Raw genomic sequence first — 19,016 nt, 5'->3', positions numbered from 1 at the left:
TTCTTTCAAAGCCAGGTTTTAAGCTGAAATTTCTCCCAGCCTAAAAGGTCCCCCTGCCTCAAGAAAATAATTTATGTTTGATGACTTACTGAAACTGTCTTAATCGAAAAAAGTGTTTTTCATTAGTTAAAGAAAAGTATCCTGAAAAATAGAAGACGAGTTCTATGCTTTGCATTTCAAACTCTCAGTGATCTAAACAGTCCATGGAGCCTAGGGCTTTGATCAATTTGTCAACAAATGATACATCTTTAATCTCCTAAAGTTATTAATCCTTGAGTACTCTACGTATCTGCAAAGATATAAATTATCATTCCTAAAAAGACTGCCAGAAAACAAATTCACATATATGGTAGTTTACAAATCTTGAAAGGATTCCATGCCAGAAGTTTGTTGGATTTCAGAATGCCCTCCCCATAGATAGTGGCTAGATTTCCCCAAGCCCAGGAAGCAGTTTGAGTCACCATGAGGTGAGATAATAGCAATAGACTCACTGTGTTCCCTAATCTCTCAGGAAGCCCTTTCCAACACATTGAGGGGCTGAGGTGGAGTCACAACCTGCAGTTTCCATCACAGCAAGATGAAACCTCCAGCAGCAAGACGTGGGTAGGGCTTGGTAATCACTTGATGGTGAATTGAAGGTGAGGAGTTGCTTCATTTTCCCTATTCTGCCAATTCCTGGCTGTCTGAATTAGGACTCTTCAGGTCATAAGTAAAAGACATGGGGGATTTGCTACCAAGGATTCAGGGGCAGTTCAGGAACCCAGGCCAGGAGGACCTTCACAAGGACTGGAACAAGGTGCCGACACAGAGTTGTCTTTCCAGATTAATTGCTTGCATTGCTTAACTTCTCTGTGTGTCTGTCTGCTTTATTTCTCCCTTGTGAGCACTCAGCAGTCTAAGTCTGCTGAGTGAAACCTGACTCCATGTTGGATCTGTTTCTTTGATTTTGTTGTGGTTCAGCTGCTCAGTCGTGTCCGACTCTTTGCAACCCCATGGACTGCAGCACAACAGGCTTCCCTGCCCTTCATTATCTCCTGGAGCTTGCTCAAACTCCTGTCCATTGAGTCGGTGATGCCATCAAACCATCTAGTCCTCTGCTCTGTGGTCCCCTTCTTCTCCTGCCTTCAGTCTTTCCCAGCATCAGCATCTTTGACTTTAACTGTTGCTTTTGTTATTATAATCGCTAAAAGGATGCTGTCTTTAACTATCAGTATACATAATGACCTGTCTCGGGGAACATGTCCCTCTGCCCAATGTTAAACTAAAGACCCTTTATTCTGTAGGAAGGGAGACATTCTGATCCTGCCCACCTGTGAATGGTTGCAGAAAAGAAGAAATTAACACATCCCCTTCCCAATGCTGGCCCAATCAAGAGGTACTTTGCAAAATGAATGGCCTTTTTCTTTACTTTCTCACTTCCTCTATTCTATAAAAAAAAAAACTGGCATGCAGACACCCTCCCTCCCCTCACCATAAGATGGTACTCTGAAGACACTAGCCTGCCTTCTAGGATGCCCAGTTTTATGAATCAAGTCCTTATTTCTTGCCTCAACACCTTTTCAACACCTTTTCTCCCGATTATTAGCTTAGTTGTGTGGTGAGCAGACTGAGCTTGGATTCGGCAACAAGACCACTTGTCTGCCCCATGGCATTGTCTTCACTTTTTAAATTTTCTTCTCCCTAGTTCAACAGATACTGACAGAGGTCTGTGTATCCAAATTCCCAAGGAGAAAGCATTTGATGATCCTAAATGTCATCAAGTGGTGTACAGTCCAGGGTCAACTTGGCTCTGGTCAGGGGGCCAGGTCATGTGCCTCAAAAATGGCTGCCATCTCCTCTCTCATTCTTTTCTCATCCCCTGAGTACAGATGAAGAAGGAAGGAAATTCTCCCCATAAGAGCATTGTGAAATGGCAGACGCTGCAGAGTATCTAATAAATTCTCTAACTTTGGGAAAAATCATTTTACAGCTCAGTCTCAGTTTTCTTTTCTTAAAAAAAAAAAAAAAAGAGGTAAAACTGAAACTTTACCTCAGTTTGGGAATCGAACCCACAAGACCAGGACTCGAATCCACCCAAACCCCACAGTTTTCCCACCGAGGTCACAGACCTGGTTTCAGGACCTAATAAACTTCAAGTTCTTGATGTCTCATCACAGAAAGAATTCAATGAGAGACAAAGTGATAGGTAAGAAGTAGATTTATTCGGAGAGGAACACACTCCACAGACAGAGTGCAGGCCATCACAGAGGACAAGTGCAGTGGTCTTGAAATGTGGCTTTGTTATTTTTTATGGGCTGGATAATTTCATAGGTTAATGAGTGGGAGGACTGTTGCTACTGCTGCTGCTAAGTTGCTTCAGTTGTGTCTGACTCTGTGTGACCCCATAGACAGCAGCCCACAAGGCTCCCTGGTCCCTAGGATTCTCCAGGCAAGAACACTGGAGTGGGTTGCCTCTTCCTTCTCCAATGCGTTAAAGTGAATTCGCTCAGTCGTGTCCGACTTGTAGCGACCCCATGGACTGCAGCCTACCAGGCTCCTCCGTCCATGGGATTTTCTAGGCAAGAGTGTTGCAGGAAGGGGGACCCCTACCAGGGCCCGAAACTTGGCTCTTGTCTAACACTCGGAAATGAATTGTCTGAGGAGACACATGTGCTGACAAAGCAAGAGATTTTCTTGGGAAAGGGCACCCGGGTGGACAGCAGTAGGGTAAGGGAACCCAGGAGAACTGCTCTGCCACATGACTTGCAGTCTCGGGTTTTATGGTGATGGGATTAGTTTCTGGGTGGTCTTTGGCTAATCATTCTAATTCAGGGTCTTTCCTGGTGGCGCAGCATTGCTCAGCCAAGATGGATGCTAATGAGAGGGATTCTGGGAAGTGGACAGACACGTGGTGTCTCCTTTTGACCTCTCCTGAACTCTTCCGGTTGGTAGTGGCTTATCAGGATCTCCTGTCATAAAACAACTCATGCAAATGGTTACTATGGTGCCTGGCCAAAGTGGGCGGTTTCAATCAGTGTGCTTCCCCTAACAAGAGTACTGGAGTGGCTTGCCATTGCCTACTCCGGTGGGAGGACTATTCCAACGATTTGGGGCAAGGGGTGGAGATTTCCAGGAATCCAGCTACCACCCACTTTTTGGAACCTCTGGGTGTGTCATTTAGCTTGCTGATTGAGGATAAAAATCTGATCAAAGTTGACTTGTCTGCCATCTTGGACCCATTTAATTCTAATCAGTTTATGTTGTGTCCTCAGGCTATGTCATTCTTTAGAAAGTTTTGCCCTACCCTGCCCACCACCCCCCCTCCACCCTTCTTTCCCAGTTGGTTCAAAATCAATGGTCTCTGAGGGTTGTAGAATTCACATGCAAAAATTTACAAATGAGTCCAAAAGCTCTAAAATCTGTGAGGTGCACTCTTTAGTCTAGAACAACATTCCCAAAGTGTTTATTGAACACTCACTACACACTAGGAAAACTTTTCAATACAAAAGTAAAGAGTGAAGATAAATTCCAGGGATAGAATGTGGTTTAGTAATAGAAAGATTACACGGTAGTCAGTAACACCTAAGTTGAATCCTCCTTCTGGCACTTGGAGACCTGGGTTCCATCCCTGGGTCGGGAAGATCCCCTGGAGAAGGAAATGGCAACCCACTCCAGTATTCTTGCTTGGAAAATCCCATGGACAGAGAAGTCTGGTAGGCTACAGTCTATGGGGTTGCAAAGAGTCAGACACGACTGAGCGACTTCACTTTCACTTTCTGGCACTTAGTTGTGTGGCTTTGGTTAGGTTTCCCATCTCTGAGCCTCAGTTTTCTTATCTGTAAAGTGGGAATATATGGCAACCCACTCCAGTATTCTTGCATAGAGAATTCCATGGAAAGAGAAGCCCAGTGGGTTACAATCCATTGGGTTGCAAAGAGTTGGACACAAGTGAGTGACTAACACTTTCACTTTACTCTTTGGTGGTGGTTTATTGCTGCTGCTGCTGCTAAGTCACTTCAGTCGTGTCCGACTCTGTGCGACCCCATAGACGGCAGCCCACCAGGCTTCCGGGTCCCTGGGATTCTCCAGGCAAGAACACTGGAGTGGGTTGCCATTTCCTTCTCTAATGCATGAAAGTGAAAAGTGAAAGTGAAGTCACTCAGTCGTGTCCGACCCTCAGTGACCCCATGGACTGCAGCCCACCAGGCTCCTCTGTCCATGGGATTCTCCAGGCAAGAATACTGGAGTGGGTTCCCATTTCCTTCTCCAGGGGATCTTCCTGACCCAGTAATCAAACCCAGGTCTCCTGCATTGCAGGCAGATTCTTTACTGACTCAACTATAAGGGAAGTCCCTAACTCTTTATTATTTATTATAGTCTAAATGGTCCTACTGGGGCTTCCCTGGTGGCTCAAACAATTTGCTCCAAATTCACGTGCACCCAGAACCTGTGAATGTGGAGCAAATGTAATTTTTGCAGATGTAATCATGTTATGATGTGCCAGACTGGTTTAGAACAGACCCTAATCCAAAGACTGGGACTGGTGTCCCTATAAAAAGAGGGAGATCTGGGCAGAGAGAGTCACACAGGGAGAATGCTCCATGACAACAAAGAAGGAGATGGTGTGATATTTCCTCAAGACAAGGACTGCCACACACAAGAAGTGAGGAATGTCATTTCATCAGGGAAGGCAACTGAGGCCCAAAGTGACGTCAGAAGCCACCGGAAGCTAGGGTTAGTATCTGGTCCCCAAGGGGATAAAAATGCCTTGTCTGAATATGCATTTTTTTGGCCTTGTGCTCCATATGCCATGTTTGGCTTTGACTCTACTATTTGGGAGAAAGGAAAATCACAACATCAAATTTGGGAACTACATCACTTAAGTGTCTTCATGGGAAAGCGTATTTCTTTATCGTATAAAAAGAAAAGGTCCTAAGGCACAATTCCTACTTTAAAAACAGAACCACAGGATTTCCTTGATGGTCCAGTGGTTAAGAATCCACCTGCCAATGCCAGGGACACAGGTTCGATCCCTGGTCCCAGAAGATTCTACATGCTGGGGAGCAACTAAAACACGTGTGCCACAACTACTGAACCCTCACGTCTACAGCCCATGCTCTGCAAATAAGAGAATCCACTGCAATGAGAAGCCTGGCACCACAACTGGAGAGTAGCCCCATTTGTTCACCGCAACTCGAGAAAGCCCATGCTCAGCAACAAAGACCCAGCACAGCCAAAAATAAAGAGAAAACCCCACAGAATTTGGTCCTAGTGGCTGTAAATGACCACAGCAGAGGGAAGAGGAGCCTTCTGCTTTTAGGACTGAACATCTCTTTGTGTGACACAGCCTGATTGGGCCAGCAGCTCTGTGCCTCTTCTGTAAATTAAGTAGAAAACGGTTATTTGCCAAGAATTTTATTGCTCTCTCAGCCACCTTGATCTTGCTTGCCAGACAGGACTGGGAAGAAGAGCAGAAACGCAGACACAAGGGAGACCACGTCATCCTTGAAGGCCACATCGAAAGACTTCCTGGCCTGAACTGACAATTGGATAAACAAGGTCGGTGGTGAGCAGGTGTGCCTCCCTAGTCATGTGTGCAACCAAATACTTAGCAGCTTCACACGGGGGCTACCAGGAAACCCCAGGCTTCAGCTGCAGCCTGAAGACAGAAGGATTGAATTGCACTTTCCTTGCAGGCTGGTCAGCTGGGCCTAATTTGACTGTTGGTTTTCTCTGTGAGGAAGTGCAGTGTCTCTAGAGGATTCAGGAGGGAGGAGGCAAAATCAAGGTCGACAGGCAGGATGTTTTCTTTGCTCTTCTGTTGAGGTATCTAAAGCCCGCGCTGGTGCGGGGAGAAGTCAACTCCTCCTCCAGATCCTTCAACACCTTGTTCTTTTTGGGTCTCAAGTGTCTAAAAGCAGAGTGGGGGGAAAAAAAGTCGGGGGGAGGGGCAAGCACCATCTTTCTTAATGCGGAACACCAAGAAAGAATCAGTGCTCCTCTCCAGGTATCTAGGTGTTCCTCAGTTGCCAAATCACAAGGGCAAGGGCAGGGACCCGGAGGATGACTCGGAATCCACTTGAAACCCACTCGGTTGGTTCTTGAGCAATGTCGCAGAAGTTTGGGGCTGTGGGAAGACGCGACATCACGCAGAATTTGGCAAGAACTCAAGAAATGTTCTCTAGCTGGGCTCGCAATCCCTGCCAGAAGTGGGCAAAGGCAGAGACTAGAGGCTGGATGCGGGGAGTTGGGGGGTGGAAAATTTGACCTCCCTTTGAGATCAACAGTGAACAGGAAGGTCCCTAAGCGATCGGCCAGTGCGCGCCAAGTGGACTCACGCAGATACACACGTGCGCGGCCGCTCCCCATTAGGTGGCACTTATGCACCAGCCGACAGGGGTGGGGACACCTGTACCTTTTCGCCCAGTTCCGAGCCTGCCGGACGCCAGAGATCACCCGAGTACGCGCGGGCCCGCCGGAAGGAAAGGAGCCCGGACGTGCCCTGAGCAAGGTGGAGGCGAACACCTGGGCGTCCGCTTGCGGGGGGCGGGCGCTAGGACCCGAGCGGCGCACCTGTTGGCTGGCGCCCCGGGCTCCGCCCGCCCGCCAGCCACCCGGAGCGCCCAGCCCGGCGCGGGCGAGGGCGGGAGGGAAGGCGCGAGCAGAGGGCACCGGGCGGCGGCGGCTCCGGGAACACCATGGCCGAGCTGCTCTGGAGCCTGCAGGATTCCCAGCTTGTCGCCCGCTTCCAGCGCCGCTGCGGGCTCTTCCCCGCGCTGGATGAAGGCCCCGGTGAGAACGGCGCGGGCCCAGCGGACGGCGAGGCGCAGACGCCGGAGCTCGGGCATCTCCCCGCCGCCAAAGGCAAGGGCGCCGGAGAGCCGGCCAATGGGCTGCGGAGACTGGCGGCCCCGCAGGTAACCGCGGGCCAGGTGTTCGCAGAGGGGGGAGGTGAAGGGGGCAGATCGCTCAGCAGCCTGCGGACTGGTATGTCCAGCCGACCCCGCGACGCGGCGAGGGGCTTCCGGCGATCCTTGCCGAGCCGAGAGGGCCGCGTCCCCGGCGGTGACCCGGCTGTCCGCGCGGTGGGTCCCACCCCTAGGATGACACCCTCTAACGCTGCCAGGTGACAACCAGGTCTGTTAAGACTTCAGATGGACCCTGAGCTAAAGCTATTTAGAGATTTTTTTTTTTTAGAGTCTATTTAGAGATTTTCTGCCGTCCTAAGTATATGTGCATGTATATTCTTCCAAATGTATGAGAGTTACATAATTGAAAAGAGGAGCGGAGATGTCATTGTCATTTTCGGGAGAGGCTTCGCTGGGGAGAAATTCCGACAACTCCCCCCTCCCTCATTGTGAGTTTCCGCGCCATCCCCTTTGTTTGATCCACACTAAGCTGGTGCAGTAGGACTCCGCTTGCTCCTCACCGTCCTGCACCGCCGGCTCTCCAGACAGAATTGCGGGTTGAAATACTGCTGCTGGAGAGATTTACCAACCCCACCGCCTACCAACAGTGCTGTTGTCCAGACAGCGCGCTTCGCTCCCACCCTCCCCTAGAGTCTTCGGGTCCCGCCGGCCTGGTGGGTCTCTTTTTGGCTGACACCAAGTGACTCTGAACAGATGCTGTCAGGAGGGAGGCTCACCACGCTGTCCTTCAGGCGTGCACAGTGTGGTTATACAATCCACTGCGGCTTTGGGAAGCCGGCGCATCGTCGCAGTGCACAAGGACTCCAGGCGGGAGAGACGAGACAGGCTGCAGATGCCAACGTGCCAGGGCGCAGGGCTGCCCTCTGGGAGCAGTGAGACACCTCGGGCCAGGACAGCGTCTGTGCTCTTCCCCCAGGAGAGGTGGAAAGTGTGACAAAGGAAAAGGGAAACAATGTATTACAACTCTTTGATGGGGGTGGTGGTCTTGGTGGTGGAGGAGGAAACCAGGTATTTTTTCTTCCTAGAAGTTTTGATGACAGGAAGGTGGCATGTATTTATGTGTAGATTTCTAGATCTAGTAACAGGAATTATGAAGAATCTGGCTTTCACGGGGAATGGAATATTGTGGGCATTAAATGGTAGGATTTAATTAGAGGGTGGGCGGTGGGTTCCACTCCAGAGAAATCTTCCTCCATGATATTTTCTTTTCTCCTTTTGTGTTTTCTTCTCCATCCTACAGGACACCCAAAAACTTTTAGAGACCTTTGAGAGCCCCTGCCCCTTTCCTCTTGCTTTCTCTTTAAAATGGTGCAGAGAGGAGAGATTAAGAACCTGTCTCTTTCCTTAAACGCTGTCTGGCATTTTCTGGGCACACAGTTTATATCCACAGGTAGATTCATGGGCTGCTCCCTGTTGCTCTCTCCTCTAGCATTTCTTTATGCTCTGTTTCTTTAGTCCAGGGAGCTGAAGAAGAGCACAGTTTTCCAGCAGTATTTCTCAAACGGTTTCAAACATTACTCTTAGTCATTAACTTCCAGATCTGGAAAAGGAACCTCCTGCCCTTTAAAAGCAAGAGGAGCAGGTTTCCTTGTAGAAGTAGTTATCTTGCTCCTTTCAGTGAAGGAAATGAAAGGATCATCCCCTTTCTTTCCTTTTTTAAAACAGTTTTTTAATTGGAGTAAAATTGCTTTACAATGTTGTGTTAGTTTCTGCTGTACCGCAAAGTGAATCAGCTATATGTATACTTAGATCTCCAATCCCCTTTCCATCCTACACAGGACCTCACTCACTGTAAGAGGGTTAAAAATTCATGATAAGAAATCCCCACAGGCAATGGGCAAAAAAATGAGAGCACTTGATAAATAATGGGATAATGTTTTTAAAGATGGGTTGATATCAAGTGACTTGGGAAGATTCATATTTTGCAAGTACAGGTGGAGTTCCCAAAGCAAGATGATTGCATACTTGCCCCCAGATAATTGATAGGACCTCAAAGGGACAGCGGACAAAACTTCTCTCCAATTAGCTACTCTTCCCCTTGGCCTCTGCCTGACTTGTGGCTTGTCTGAATTGCCTGTCCATCCTCTGAGTAAACTCCCACTCATCCTTCAGTTTCAAAGGTCAGTTCCTCAGGAGACACTTTCACTCACTCTCCAATTTCCCTCCTCTCTTTATAGATTCTCTTTGCTTCTTATCTGTTTTCATCATGTTGTGTAAGCGTACCACTTTGTGGCTGTCTGATTATTGCTAGCCTCTTCCAGGGGATGATAAGCTCTAAGAATGTGGGAAACTTGTCTACGGTGCTCATTATTTGCTCCTCATGGCCTGGTGCCTGGGAGCTCAGTGAATTTTATACATAAGTGAGTGCAGATTGCAATATAAAATTGCCCTTTAAAAGCTAAACAAGGAGGTTTTTTTTGCAAAGAAGTATTTTCTTACTGCTTGGGCATTGAGTGAACCAAATGGTAGGCTTTTCCCCTCCCATCCAACACTCTTCACTCACTATATCATGACAAAGAGAGTGTTCAACATTCAAGATAAGAAACTGAAGATTTTAAAAAACTGAAGCGTAAATATTGAAAATCAAAATTTTCCACATAATCTAGAAGTCAGGCAGCACCAGGGTATTGATTTAAGATATATCAGACAACAGAGAAGTTGTTTTCTTCCCTGAATGGCTTTGTTGTTGTTTAGTTGCTGTGTTGTATCTGACCCTTTGTGACCCCATGGACTATATGGAGCCTTCTAGTCTCCTCTGTCCATGGGATTTCCTAGGCAAAAATACTGGAGTGGCTTGCCATTTTCACCTCCAGGGAATCTTCCCAATCTAGGGAACAAACCTGCAGCTGGCTGATTCTCTACCCCTGAGCCATCTGGGAGGCCCCTGAGTGACTTCAGATAGTAACAAGTCTTATTTTTTCTTACCTTTCATATTTTCTATATTTCTTGTAGTGCTTATAAAGCAGGGACAAGTAGGAAAATGACTGAAGAAGGGCTTCCTTTACACATTCTTGTAACACCACACACTTCTAGCTTAAAGAGTAACTACATCATTTACAAATCAGGCTGGGCTGAACTTGCACAAAGCTGTCATGGTATAAATTAGACTTGATCTCATAGATTTCCCAGTAGGCCCACATTTCACAGACAGAAAAAGTTTGAGTCCTAAAGAGTTAAATGCTTTGTTGAGGACTTTCCTGATATTACACAGTCAGATCCGTGACTTATGTTTAAACTTCTTTCTACATGCACACTTTCCTGGGAAAACAGCTCAAGGCTTTATTCTGTTTGCGTCATGGAGGATGTGTGAGGTGTTGAGACTGTTCTAGGTCAGGGTAGAGACTTAATGGAAAGAGGAGCTATTGCTCTTGGTTTGTAAAGGTAACTGGTTTGCAAGGGTAACCAGAGGAGGACATTCTTGGAAGTCACCAGGAGCACTAGGCAGGGGTCTTTGGACCCACTAAGTGGGAGACAAAGGCCTGGACAGAATTATGTTTATTTGTTCTGGAGTAAAGCCAACGTTGAATACAATGGTATTTTGATTTCTGTCCTCTTTGCCTGCTCAATACAGTCCCATCAAGTTAGATTTTGTAGTACCTTTCCCGTTGTTACGTCAGACTGTGGTTAATGTTTCCAAATTGCACTGTGCTCAGTAAATACTATTTGATAAGTAAATAATTTTTAGAAGTCTTTGCACTCCGCATTTTCCTCTTAAAACTTTTGGGGTCCTCCAAGACTGTCAATCTATAAAACCCCACCCTTAATTTTATTGGCTTGCTAAAGTGCAAAGGACCAGGGTCTAGCTCTGTGCCGATGTCATTTTGAACTTCTCTAGGCCTCTGTTGTCCCATCCTCAAAATGAGTAGAGTGGAATAGAACCTTGGATTTCCAACTATGGCTATACATTACAGTCAGTTAGAGAAGCCTTGAAAACGAAACAAACAGGGATTTCCCTGGTTTGATTTCTGGTCAGGGAACTAGATTCCACATGCTGCAATTAATACCTGATGCAGTTAAATAAAAAATTAAAAAAAAAACAAACAAGCAAAAAACCAATGTCCAGGATCCAGGTCAGAAGTAGGGCCCCAGTGCACGTGTGCTCATTTGCTAAGTTCTGTCCGACTCTTTGCGACTCCATAGACTGTAGCCCGCCAGGCTCCTCTGTGCATGGGATTTGCTAGACAAGAATACTGGAGTGGGTTATCATTTCCTACTTCAGGGGATCTTCCCGGACCAAGGATCGAACCTGTGTCTCCTGCATCTTGTGCATCGGCAGGTGGATTCTTTACCACTGAGCCACCTGTGAAGCCCGGGGCCCCAGAGAAGCTGGCAAACAGAAGTAGGAAGCTCTGAATTCTCTTTCCCTGGGACCCACCCCACTTAGTGTGTTTAGGACAAGGGTAGTGATGGCTGGAAGCAGCAGTCATGGTGTCTATTGACATTTTGACTTGATTATATCTGAACTGTCCAACGATCAGCCTTTAAGCTTTGATTATCTTTAGCTGGATGCTCAGGTTGGAAATGGCAAAATAAGCCTCTGTGAAAAGGTACGTTTGATCATTTTTTTCCCTGGTTGCAGATATGGTTCAGACGTGAAAATATGGGAAAAAATACAAAGAAAAAGTTAAACCCATGTCCATTATACCACTGCGCAAGGATAATCACCTGGTAAATGTTCAACCTGAATTTTAATGACTATATATTGCTCCATAGCATGGATGTACTATAATTTAGTCGACCTCTTGGTAAGCCTTTAGTTTCTTTCTAGTTTTTGCTTTTAAAATATTATTTTTGTGTGTGTAGCCTGCAGGCTCCTCTGTCCCTGGGATTTTCCAGGCAAGAATACTGGAGTTTTTGCCATTTCCTTCTCCAGGGGATCTTCCCCACCCAGGGATCCAACCCATGTCTCCTGCAGCTTCTGCATTACAGGCAGATTCTTTCCTGCTGAGCCACTGGGGAAGCCCCACATATCTTGGTAGTCTTGTTTTTATTTATTTATTTTAAAAAATATTTATTATTCATTTGGCTGAATTGAGTCTTAGTTGCTACACACAGGCTCTTTCATTGTGGCACATGGGTTCAGTTGCTCCAAAGCATGTGGGCTCTTAGTTTCCCAACCAGTAATTGAACCCACCCAAGTTCCCTGCATTGCAAGGCAGATTCTTTACCACTGGACCACCAGGGGAGTCCCAATAGTCTTGTTTTTGAATTGAGATATAACTGACACAGCTTATTAGTTTCAAGTATGCAACGTGATTCAATATTTGTATATATTGTGATATGATCACCACAGTAAGTCTAGGTAACATCCATCACCATACGGAGTTACAGTTCTTCTTCTTGTGATCAGGACTTTTAAGAACTGCTCTTTCAGCAGTTTTCAAATATACAATACAGTATTAACTATAGTTATCATGCTGTTCATTACATCTTCATGACTTATTTATTTTTTAACTGGATGTTTGTATCTTTTGACCATCTTCATCTATTTTGTTCATTGCTGTCCTCCACGCCCCACCTCTGTGTGCATGTATGTGCATGCTCAGTCGTGTCCAACTCTGTGACCCTTATGGACTATAGCCCTCCAGGCACTCCTGTCCATGGGATTCTCCAGGCAAGAATACTGGAGTGGGTAGCCATTTCCTTCTCCAGGGGATCTTTCCAACCCTGGGATCGAACTGACATCTCCTGTATCTCCTTGCATTGGCAGGCAGATTCTTTACCATGGAGCCATGAGGGAAGCCCCACCCCCATTCTGGCAACCATCAACTTGTTGTCTGTAATGTGAGTTGTTTGTTGTTGTTTAGATTCCACATATAAGTGAGATCATACATTATTTATCTTTATCTGACTTATTTCACTTAGCATAACGCCCTCAAGGCTTCTCAGGTTTCCTTTGCCATGCAGAAGCCTTTTAATTTAATGTAGTCCAACTTGTTTCTCTTTGCTTTTGTTGCTTCCACTTTGGGTGTCAAATCCAAAAAATCATTGCCAAGACTGATGTCAGTCTTTGATTGCTTTCTTAATTTAAATTTCCAGTCTTGTAATTGCTGGGTAGAAATATGTATATATTATGGCTTTTGATAAGTATTACTAACTTGTCGTGCAGAAAGCGTGGATGGATACATAGCTATGAATGCAGCTTTTCCTACACCCTCACCAGTCTTAGATATTAACAGTCTCTTTACTCTTTGGAGAAAATAGGCCATCTCTGTTTCTGTCTCATCTTTGCTTCCTTGATTTCCAGCTAACATTTATTGATCAGCTACTGTGTTTCTAGGACAGTTCTCAGCCTTAAAGGTACAAGATAAAGGAGATTTAGTTCCTGCCCTGGGAAAGCCACCAAGAAAATAATGCAATGCAGCAAATACTAGAATACAAGGAGAAATAGGTGGTTAGGGAGACGAGAGCAGGAGTCGGGGAACCCATGAGGTCTTGAATCAAGGCTTGAAGAGCAGTAGGTAGCAAATAGTTGAAAATATGAGACTCTATTTTTCTTATATGGAAATCTCATGTAATGAAACATAAAAACACATTACTATTATTTTTTGTGAGTAGTGATAAGTTCATCTTGGCATAGTAAGAGTCCCAGCAGGAGACAGATGGTTTACTGATAAGGGGTCACTGAAACTCTTATAAATGATTGCGTGGCAACTTTTATGTTCTGTATGGTAGTGGTGGTTTAGTCGCTCAGTAGGTCCAACTCTTTGCCCCGCCATGGACTGTAGCCTGCCAGGCTCCTCTGTCCATGGAATTTTCCAGGCAAGAATACTGGAATGGGTTGCCATTTCCTTCTGTAGGGGAACTTCCCATCTCTCGGATCAAACCTGGATCTCCTGCACTGCAAGTGGATTTTTTACCAACTGAGCCACCATATTTTACTGCAATTTACCAAAAAAAAAAAAAAAGAAAGAAAGAAATGAAGGAATGGAGAAAGAAAGGAAACATAGGCTCTCCTCCAGAGCGAGAAATCATAACTTCCCTCTCCTTGAGTGTGGGCTGCACACGGTGACTTCCTTCGGAAGAGTACAATACGGAAAGAGGGAGGCGGGGAGAAAAAGTGACTTTACAGTGTAAAACCTGACAGTGCCACCTCAGCCAGATGATCCAGGCTGATGTCGACAGTGATGAGTGAGTCTTGTTGATGTGTGTGCTCTTGGTGTGCATTGAAATGATAATCTCTTGATCCATGTTGAAAATGGCACTTCACCTCTGTGACCTTCTTCCCCCGAACTCTCATTCTAATCATGAGAAAGACACCAGGCAAATCCCAGTTGAGGGACATTCTACAAAACACCTGTCCTCTTCAACACTGTCAAGGTCATCAATCATAAGGGATGTCTGAGAAACAGTCACAGTCAAGAGGAACCTAAGGCGATAGATGAAGAAGTGTAATTGTGGAGTCATGGGTGGGACCTTGGAACAGAACAAAAAAAAAGAAAAAGCCTTTGGTAAAAGCTAAGGACGTCTGAGTAAAATATGGATCTTGGTTGAAAATAGCACATTAGTATTTTAACCAGTGTATCATATTGGTAAGATGTTTAAAGATGGGGAAACAGGCTGCAGGGACTTCCCTGAAGGTCCAGTGGCTAGGACTCCACATTCCCAGTGCCCGGGTTCCATCCCTGGTCAGGGAACTAGGGGCCACATACCACAAGTAAGAAGTTCACACGCAACAACTAAAGATCGTGCATGCTGCAACTAAGACCTGGCACAGCAAAATGAATACATATGAAAAAGAAAAAACAGGCTGCAGAGTATATGGGAAGAATGTAGAATATGTGGGAGCTTTTAAAGGGGGAATGAATGGGCAGTTGAAGAAGTTCAAAGATGGGATGCTTTACAAAGCTGTAGGAAGAGTTGGGGAAAATCAGCATGGGATGATGAAGTATCCTAAACAGACAACTTTAGCCTAAAAAGGTGAGGGGAGAGGATGGCATTCTGGCATCCTCAGACCCAAGGAGAGCTTAGCATCAGAGAGGCCCCTGACGGGAATGAGCCCTTTAGTGGAGAAACAGCCACAACCGGGCAGGAGCTGAAAAGGAAACTTATTTATAACTTCTCTGTATGCCTTCTCCTATCCCAACAGTTGCCTCTGTCCCTCCAAATTCAGTCAGAAGCCAGGGATCCTGGGCTGATGCAATTCAAGAAGGTCAGCCCCACTCTGGAGAAACATGGAGAGTGGATCTGGAAGGACAAATGAAGAATATCCAGTTGTGTAAAGAAGTTGGTGTTATATTGGCTGTAGTGTTGGGCTAGAGCCAGAGTTGAAGTGTGGCTTCCTGCAGAATTTGGACCTCATCCTACAGGGAATAGCAAATCACTTTCATCCCATGTGCCAAATCAGAATTTTCAACTCGGACTTGGTGTTGAGAAAGGTTCTTGGGGTGTCACTGTGCTTCATGAGAAAGAGTGTGAGGTTGAGTGGTGACGCCTGTGTGGGGTACTGAGGGACCTAGTGCTGAAGCATTTAAGCAACGATGATGTCATCCCTTGTATGCAGAATCTAGAAAGAAAGGATACAAATGAACTGATTTACGAAACAGACTCACAAACTTACGGAATGAACTTATGCTTGCCATGGGGTAAGAATGGGGGAAGAGATAGTTAAGGGAGTTTGGGATTGACTTTTACACAGTGCTATATTTAAAATGAATCACCAAGAAGGTCCCACAGTATAGCCCAGGGCACTCTGCTCAGTATGCAGCTGGAAGGGAGGGGATTTTAGGGGAGATTGCTCATTTGCTCAGTCGTGTCCTATGCTTTGCGACCCCATGTCTGTAGCTCACCAGGCTGCTCTTTCCATGGGATTTTTCAGGCAGGAATACCGGAGCGAGTTGCCATTTCCTTCTGTACAGGATCTTCCCGACCCAGGGATCGAACACTCGTCTCTTGCATCTCCTGCATTGGCAGGCAGATTCTTTACCACTGCCTCACCTGGGAAATCCTAAGCAGGGAGGAGAATGGATACAAGGATATGTATGACTGAATCCCTTTGCTGTATACTTGAAATTATCACAACATTGTTAGCTTTGTATACATATTTTTTAAAAGAAGAAATGGTAAAAATAAATAAATAAATAAATAAATAAAGAAGAAATGGTGGTGTTATAGTCAAACAGCGTCAAACATGGGACTAACATAAAATCAAGCCTTAGTATCTGTTTTGGGTCCTTGGTGATACTTTGAGTGTCTTCTGCACCTAAAAATGCCTTAGGAGGAAAGAGACCACAAGTTGTTTAAGACGCAAGTTTCCATGTTTTGAATCATGGGACCCCATCATTATGGCTGAAAGCTGATTGGATCAACGATCAGCCCTTAAGTCAAAGGCAGCCTGTGTAGGCTGGTCAGTATTTTATGATGTAACCCCACATGGGAACTTCACCTAACTGGGATACTGCATCATGGAGGGTGACTAAGGGAACCAATTTAGTGGCTCCCTTAGGGAGTCTGAATGGAAGACCCAGGGGTAGGGACATGAATGGTAGAGTGGTGATGGACTTCAGAGAGAAAGAGGAGGTCGTAAGCAGAAGTCTCATGACAGAGAAAGCAGTAGGAAGGCAAAGTCCGCAGTAATGGGTGGTAAGAGCAGCAGGAAAAACTCTCAGGTGGAGAAGCAGCAGGAATCCTGAAGGGTAGACTCCACTTCTGAGGGAGGAGGTGCTTGAGGACTGCTGGCTTTCAGCATAGAGTGGCTTAGGGTGAGGCCGACACGGTATGTGTCCTTGTTGATGTTCAGTTGCTCAGTCGTGTCCAGCTCCTTGCTACCCCATGGACTGTAACACACCAGGCTTCCCTGTCCTTCACAATTTCCTGGAGTTTGCTCAAACTCATGTCCATTGAGTCGGTGATGCCATCCAACCATCTCATCCTCTGTCATCCCCTTCTCCTCCTGCCTTCAATCTTTCCCAGCATCAGGGTCTTTTCCAGTGGTTTGGCTCTTCACATTAGGTGGCCAAAATATTGGAGCTTCAGCCTTAGCATCAGTCCCTCCAATGGATATTCAGGATTGATATCCTTTAGGATTGACAGGTTTGATCTCCTTGCAGTCCAAGGGACTCTCAAGAGTCTTCTCCAACACCACAGTTCAAAAGCATAAATTCTTTGGCACTCAGCCATCTTTATTGTCCAACTCTTACATCCATACATGATGGAAAAAAACCATAGCTTTGACTAGATGGACCTTTGTTGGCAAAGTAATGTCTCTGCTTTTTAATATGCTGTCTAGGCTTCTCAGAGCTTTTCTTCCAAGGAACAAGCATCTTTTAATCTCATGGCTGCAGTCACCATCTGCAGTGATTTTGGAGCCCAAGAACTTCTGAGGATTTATGTAACTCACTGGAGGGGACCTGAGTGGGTCTCCACTTGCAGCCAGAACATGCTGGTCTCTAGGTGCTCTGAAGACTTGCACATAATCACAATTAAATCATTAGTTCTAGCATTTTTTGTGAAGTTGGAACTGGGGTAGGGGGGAGAGGGGAGAAGGGGCCAGGTTTCTCTTCCTCACCTATTCATCCTCAAGCTAACCTGCCCCTGGAACCTGTTAATCTGTTAACAGGTACCTGGCACTCCCTGTTGAACGAAGCATGTAACTGTGCTGAGCACAACCTTTTCTCTCTTGGCAGAAATGTGATGTCTCCTATCAGAACTGGGGTCATTTGGTCCCTGACCACTCTACCTGACCATGTCCTCCTTTAAGCTTAATGGTGTTTTCAAGTGTTAGCGCCTTCCTTTTTATCCAGGAAACTGATGATGGATTTTGATTAATGAATAACTTTTTTTTTTAATTGGTTTGCTTTCTTCTGTTGGACACTGTAAAGGGAGTTCGGGTATTGCTAGAAGTTGATGATGGTGAAACACCTGTCAACTTTAAAAATGTGATTAGGTAACTGTTTTAGGAAAGCTTTTGACAGCAAGTCTAATCTAATTTTAACTTTTGACTTATAATTAAGAGGTTGAAACTTCCCAATTTTAAAAGCGCTTTTGCTTAGGTGGGTACAGTTAATGATTAAATCTTCTGTTGTCCTGATAAGAATTATGTCTCGAGCAATGGCATTTTTCTTGCATTTTATATGGTACACAGTTTTCCTGGAAGAAAATAATACTGTCACCGTTTCCTGGCAACACATTTGGAAGGCTCCTATCTCTGTTAGAAAGCTATGGAAATACTAAAATTGGGGCATACACTGGTTGTTATAATCTGGCTTGCCTGGTGAGATATTTTCTACATATTAAGAAAAAAAGTGAAAGTGTTAGTGCTCAGTTGTGTCCGACTCTTTCGACCCCATGGACTGTAGCCCTCCAGACTCCTCCTCTGTCCATGGAATTCTCCAGGTAACAATACTGGAGTGTGTAGCCATTCCCTTCTCCAGGACATCTTCCCTACCCAGGAATCAAACCTGGGTTTCCTGCACTGCAGGCAGATTCTTTACCCTCTGAGCCACTATTAAGAAAATGAGATACTGAAAAATCCAGCAAGACCCTGATTCACATTTTTTTGCCTCTTGACTCTGGCTTGAAACAGTGCGGGCTAATTAGCAAAGTGTTTTGAAAACAAAGAAAGAATCCTTGGGCATGCACCAGGGTGCTGGCAGTAGGGTAAGAGGTGAACCACCTAAGATCTGGAGAGCAGAGTTAGGAATTTTGGGAATGGGAGTACTGGTTTCTTTGAACCATTTAGAAATACTGCCTCTAGTCCTTCAAATGCTAACTGGCAGTTTTATACCTCTTTGTTTAATAGAACAAAGTGAAACAAAACAAAACACCGGATTCATTCTTTCTTTTTTGTTAATGCTGTGTATTTAGCAATCATGCCTGCAGGAGAAACTTGATCTCTGGGTATGTTTTGATTTTTCCAAGTGGCAAAAACTTTGTTCTCACAGCATTTTATGGGAAACAGCTCATCAAAGCATGGACTGAGGAGGATGAGGAATTGATGATCGCGTAAAGAGGGCTTCTGAGGGTAAAATGTTGGCAGCTGAAAAAGGGTGTGTTAATCTTTCAGCTGTGTCCCACTCCTTGGGACCCCATGGACTGTAGCCCACCAGGCTCCTCTGTCCATGGAATTCTCCAGGAAAGAATACTGGAGTGGGTGGCCATTCCCTTCTC

At 45.6% G+C, this 19,016-nt stretch overlaps 1 protein-coding gene and 1 long non-coding RNA gene across 4 annotated transcripts in view; both read left to right on the top strand.

The window, feature by feature from the left end:
- Positions 1–5,912: 5,912 nt before the first annotated feature.
- The window catches only part of SGPP2 (sphingosine-1-phosphate phosphatase 2), a 147,464-nt gene continuing 134,360 nt past the window's right edge, over positions 5,913–19,016 (top strand). Inside the window, exon 1 of one of the 3 annotated variants that reach the window (XM_086366226.1) lies at positions 5,913–6,896. In XM_086366226.1, the coding sequence (XP_086222352.1) occupies positions 6,678–6,896 (219 nt within the window). In that variant the 5' untranslated portion in view covers positions 5,913–6,677. The remainder of the gene's footprint in view (positions 6,897–19,016) is intronic. The other 2 variants (XM_086366258.1, XM_086366218.1) reach the window with 2 other exon arrangements.
- On the top strand, positions 6,913–16,008 carry LOC147377783 (uncharacterized). Its single transcript, XR_015151013.1, has 2 exons — positions 6,913–11,883; positions 14,998–16,008. It is a non-coding gene; the product is annotated as an uncharacterized LOC147377783 (long non-coding RNA).

Source organism: Bos grunniens, chromosome 2 (genome assembly GCF_055505025.1).
Source record: "Bos grunniens cultivar Pamir isolate PY7600 chromosome 2, Bosgru_T2T1.0, whole genome shotgun sequence".
Classification (NCBI taxonomy): domain Eukaryota; kingdom Metazoa; phylum Chordata; class Mammalia; order Artiodactyla; family Bovidae; genus Bos; species Bos grunniens.
This window is presented reverse-complemented; position numbering and strand designations above follow the sequence as displayed.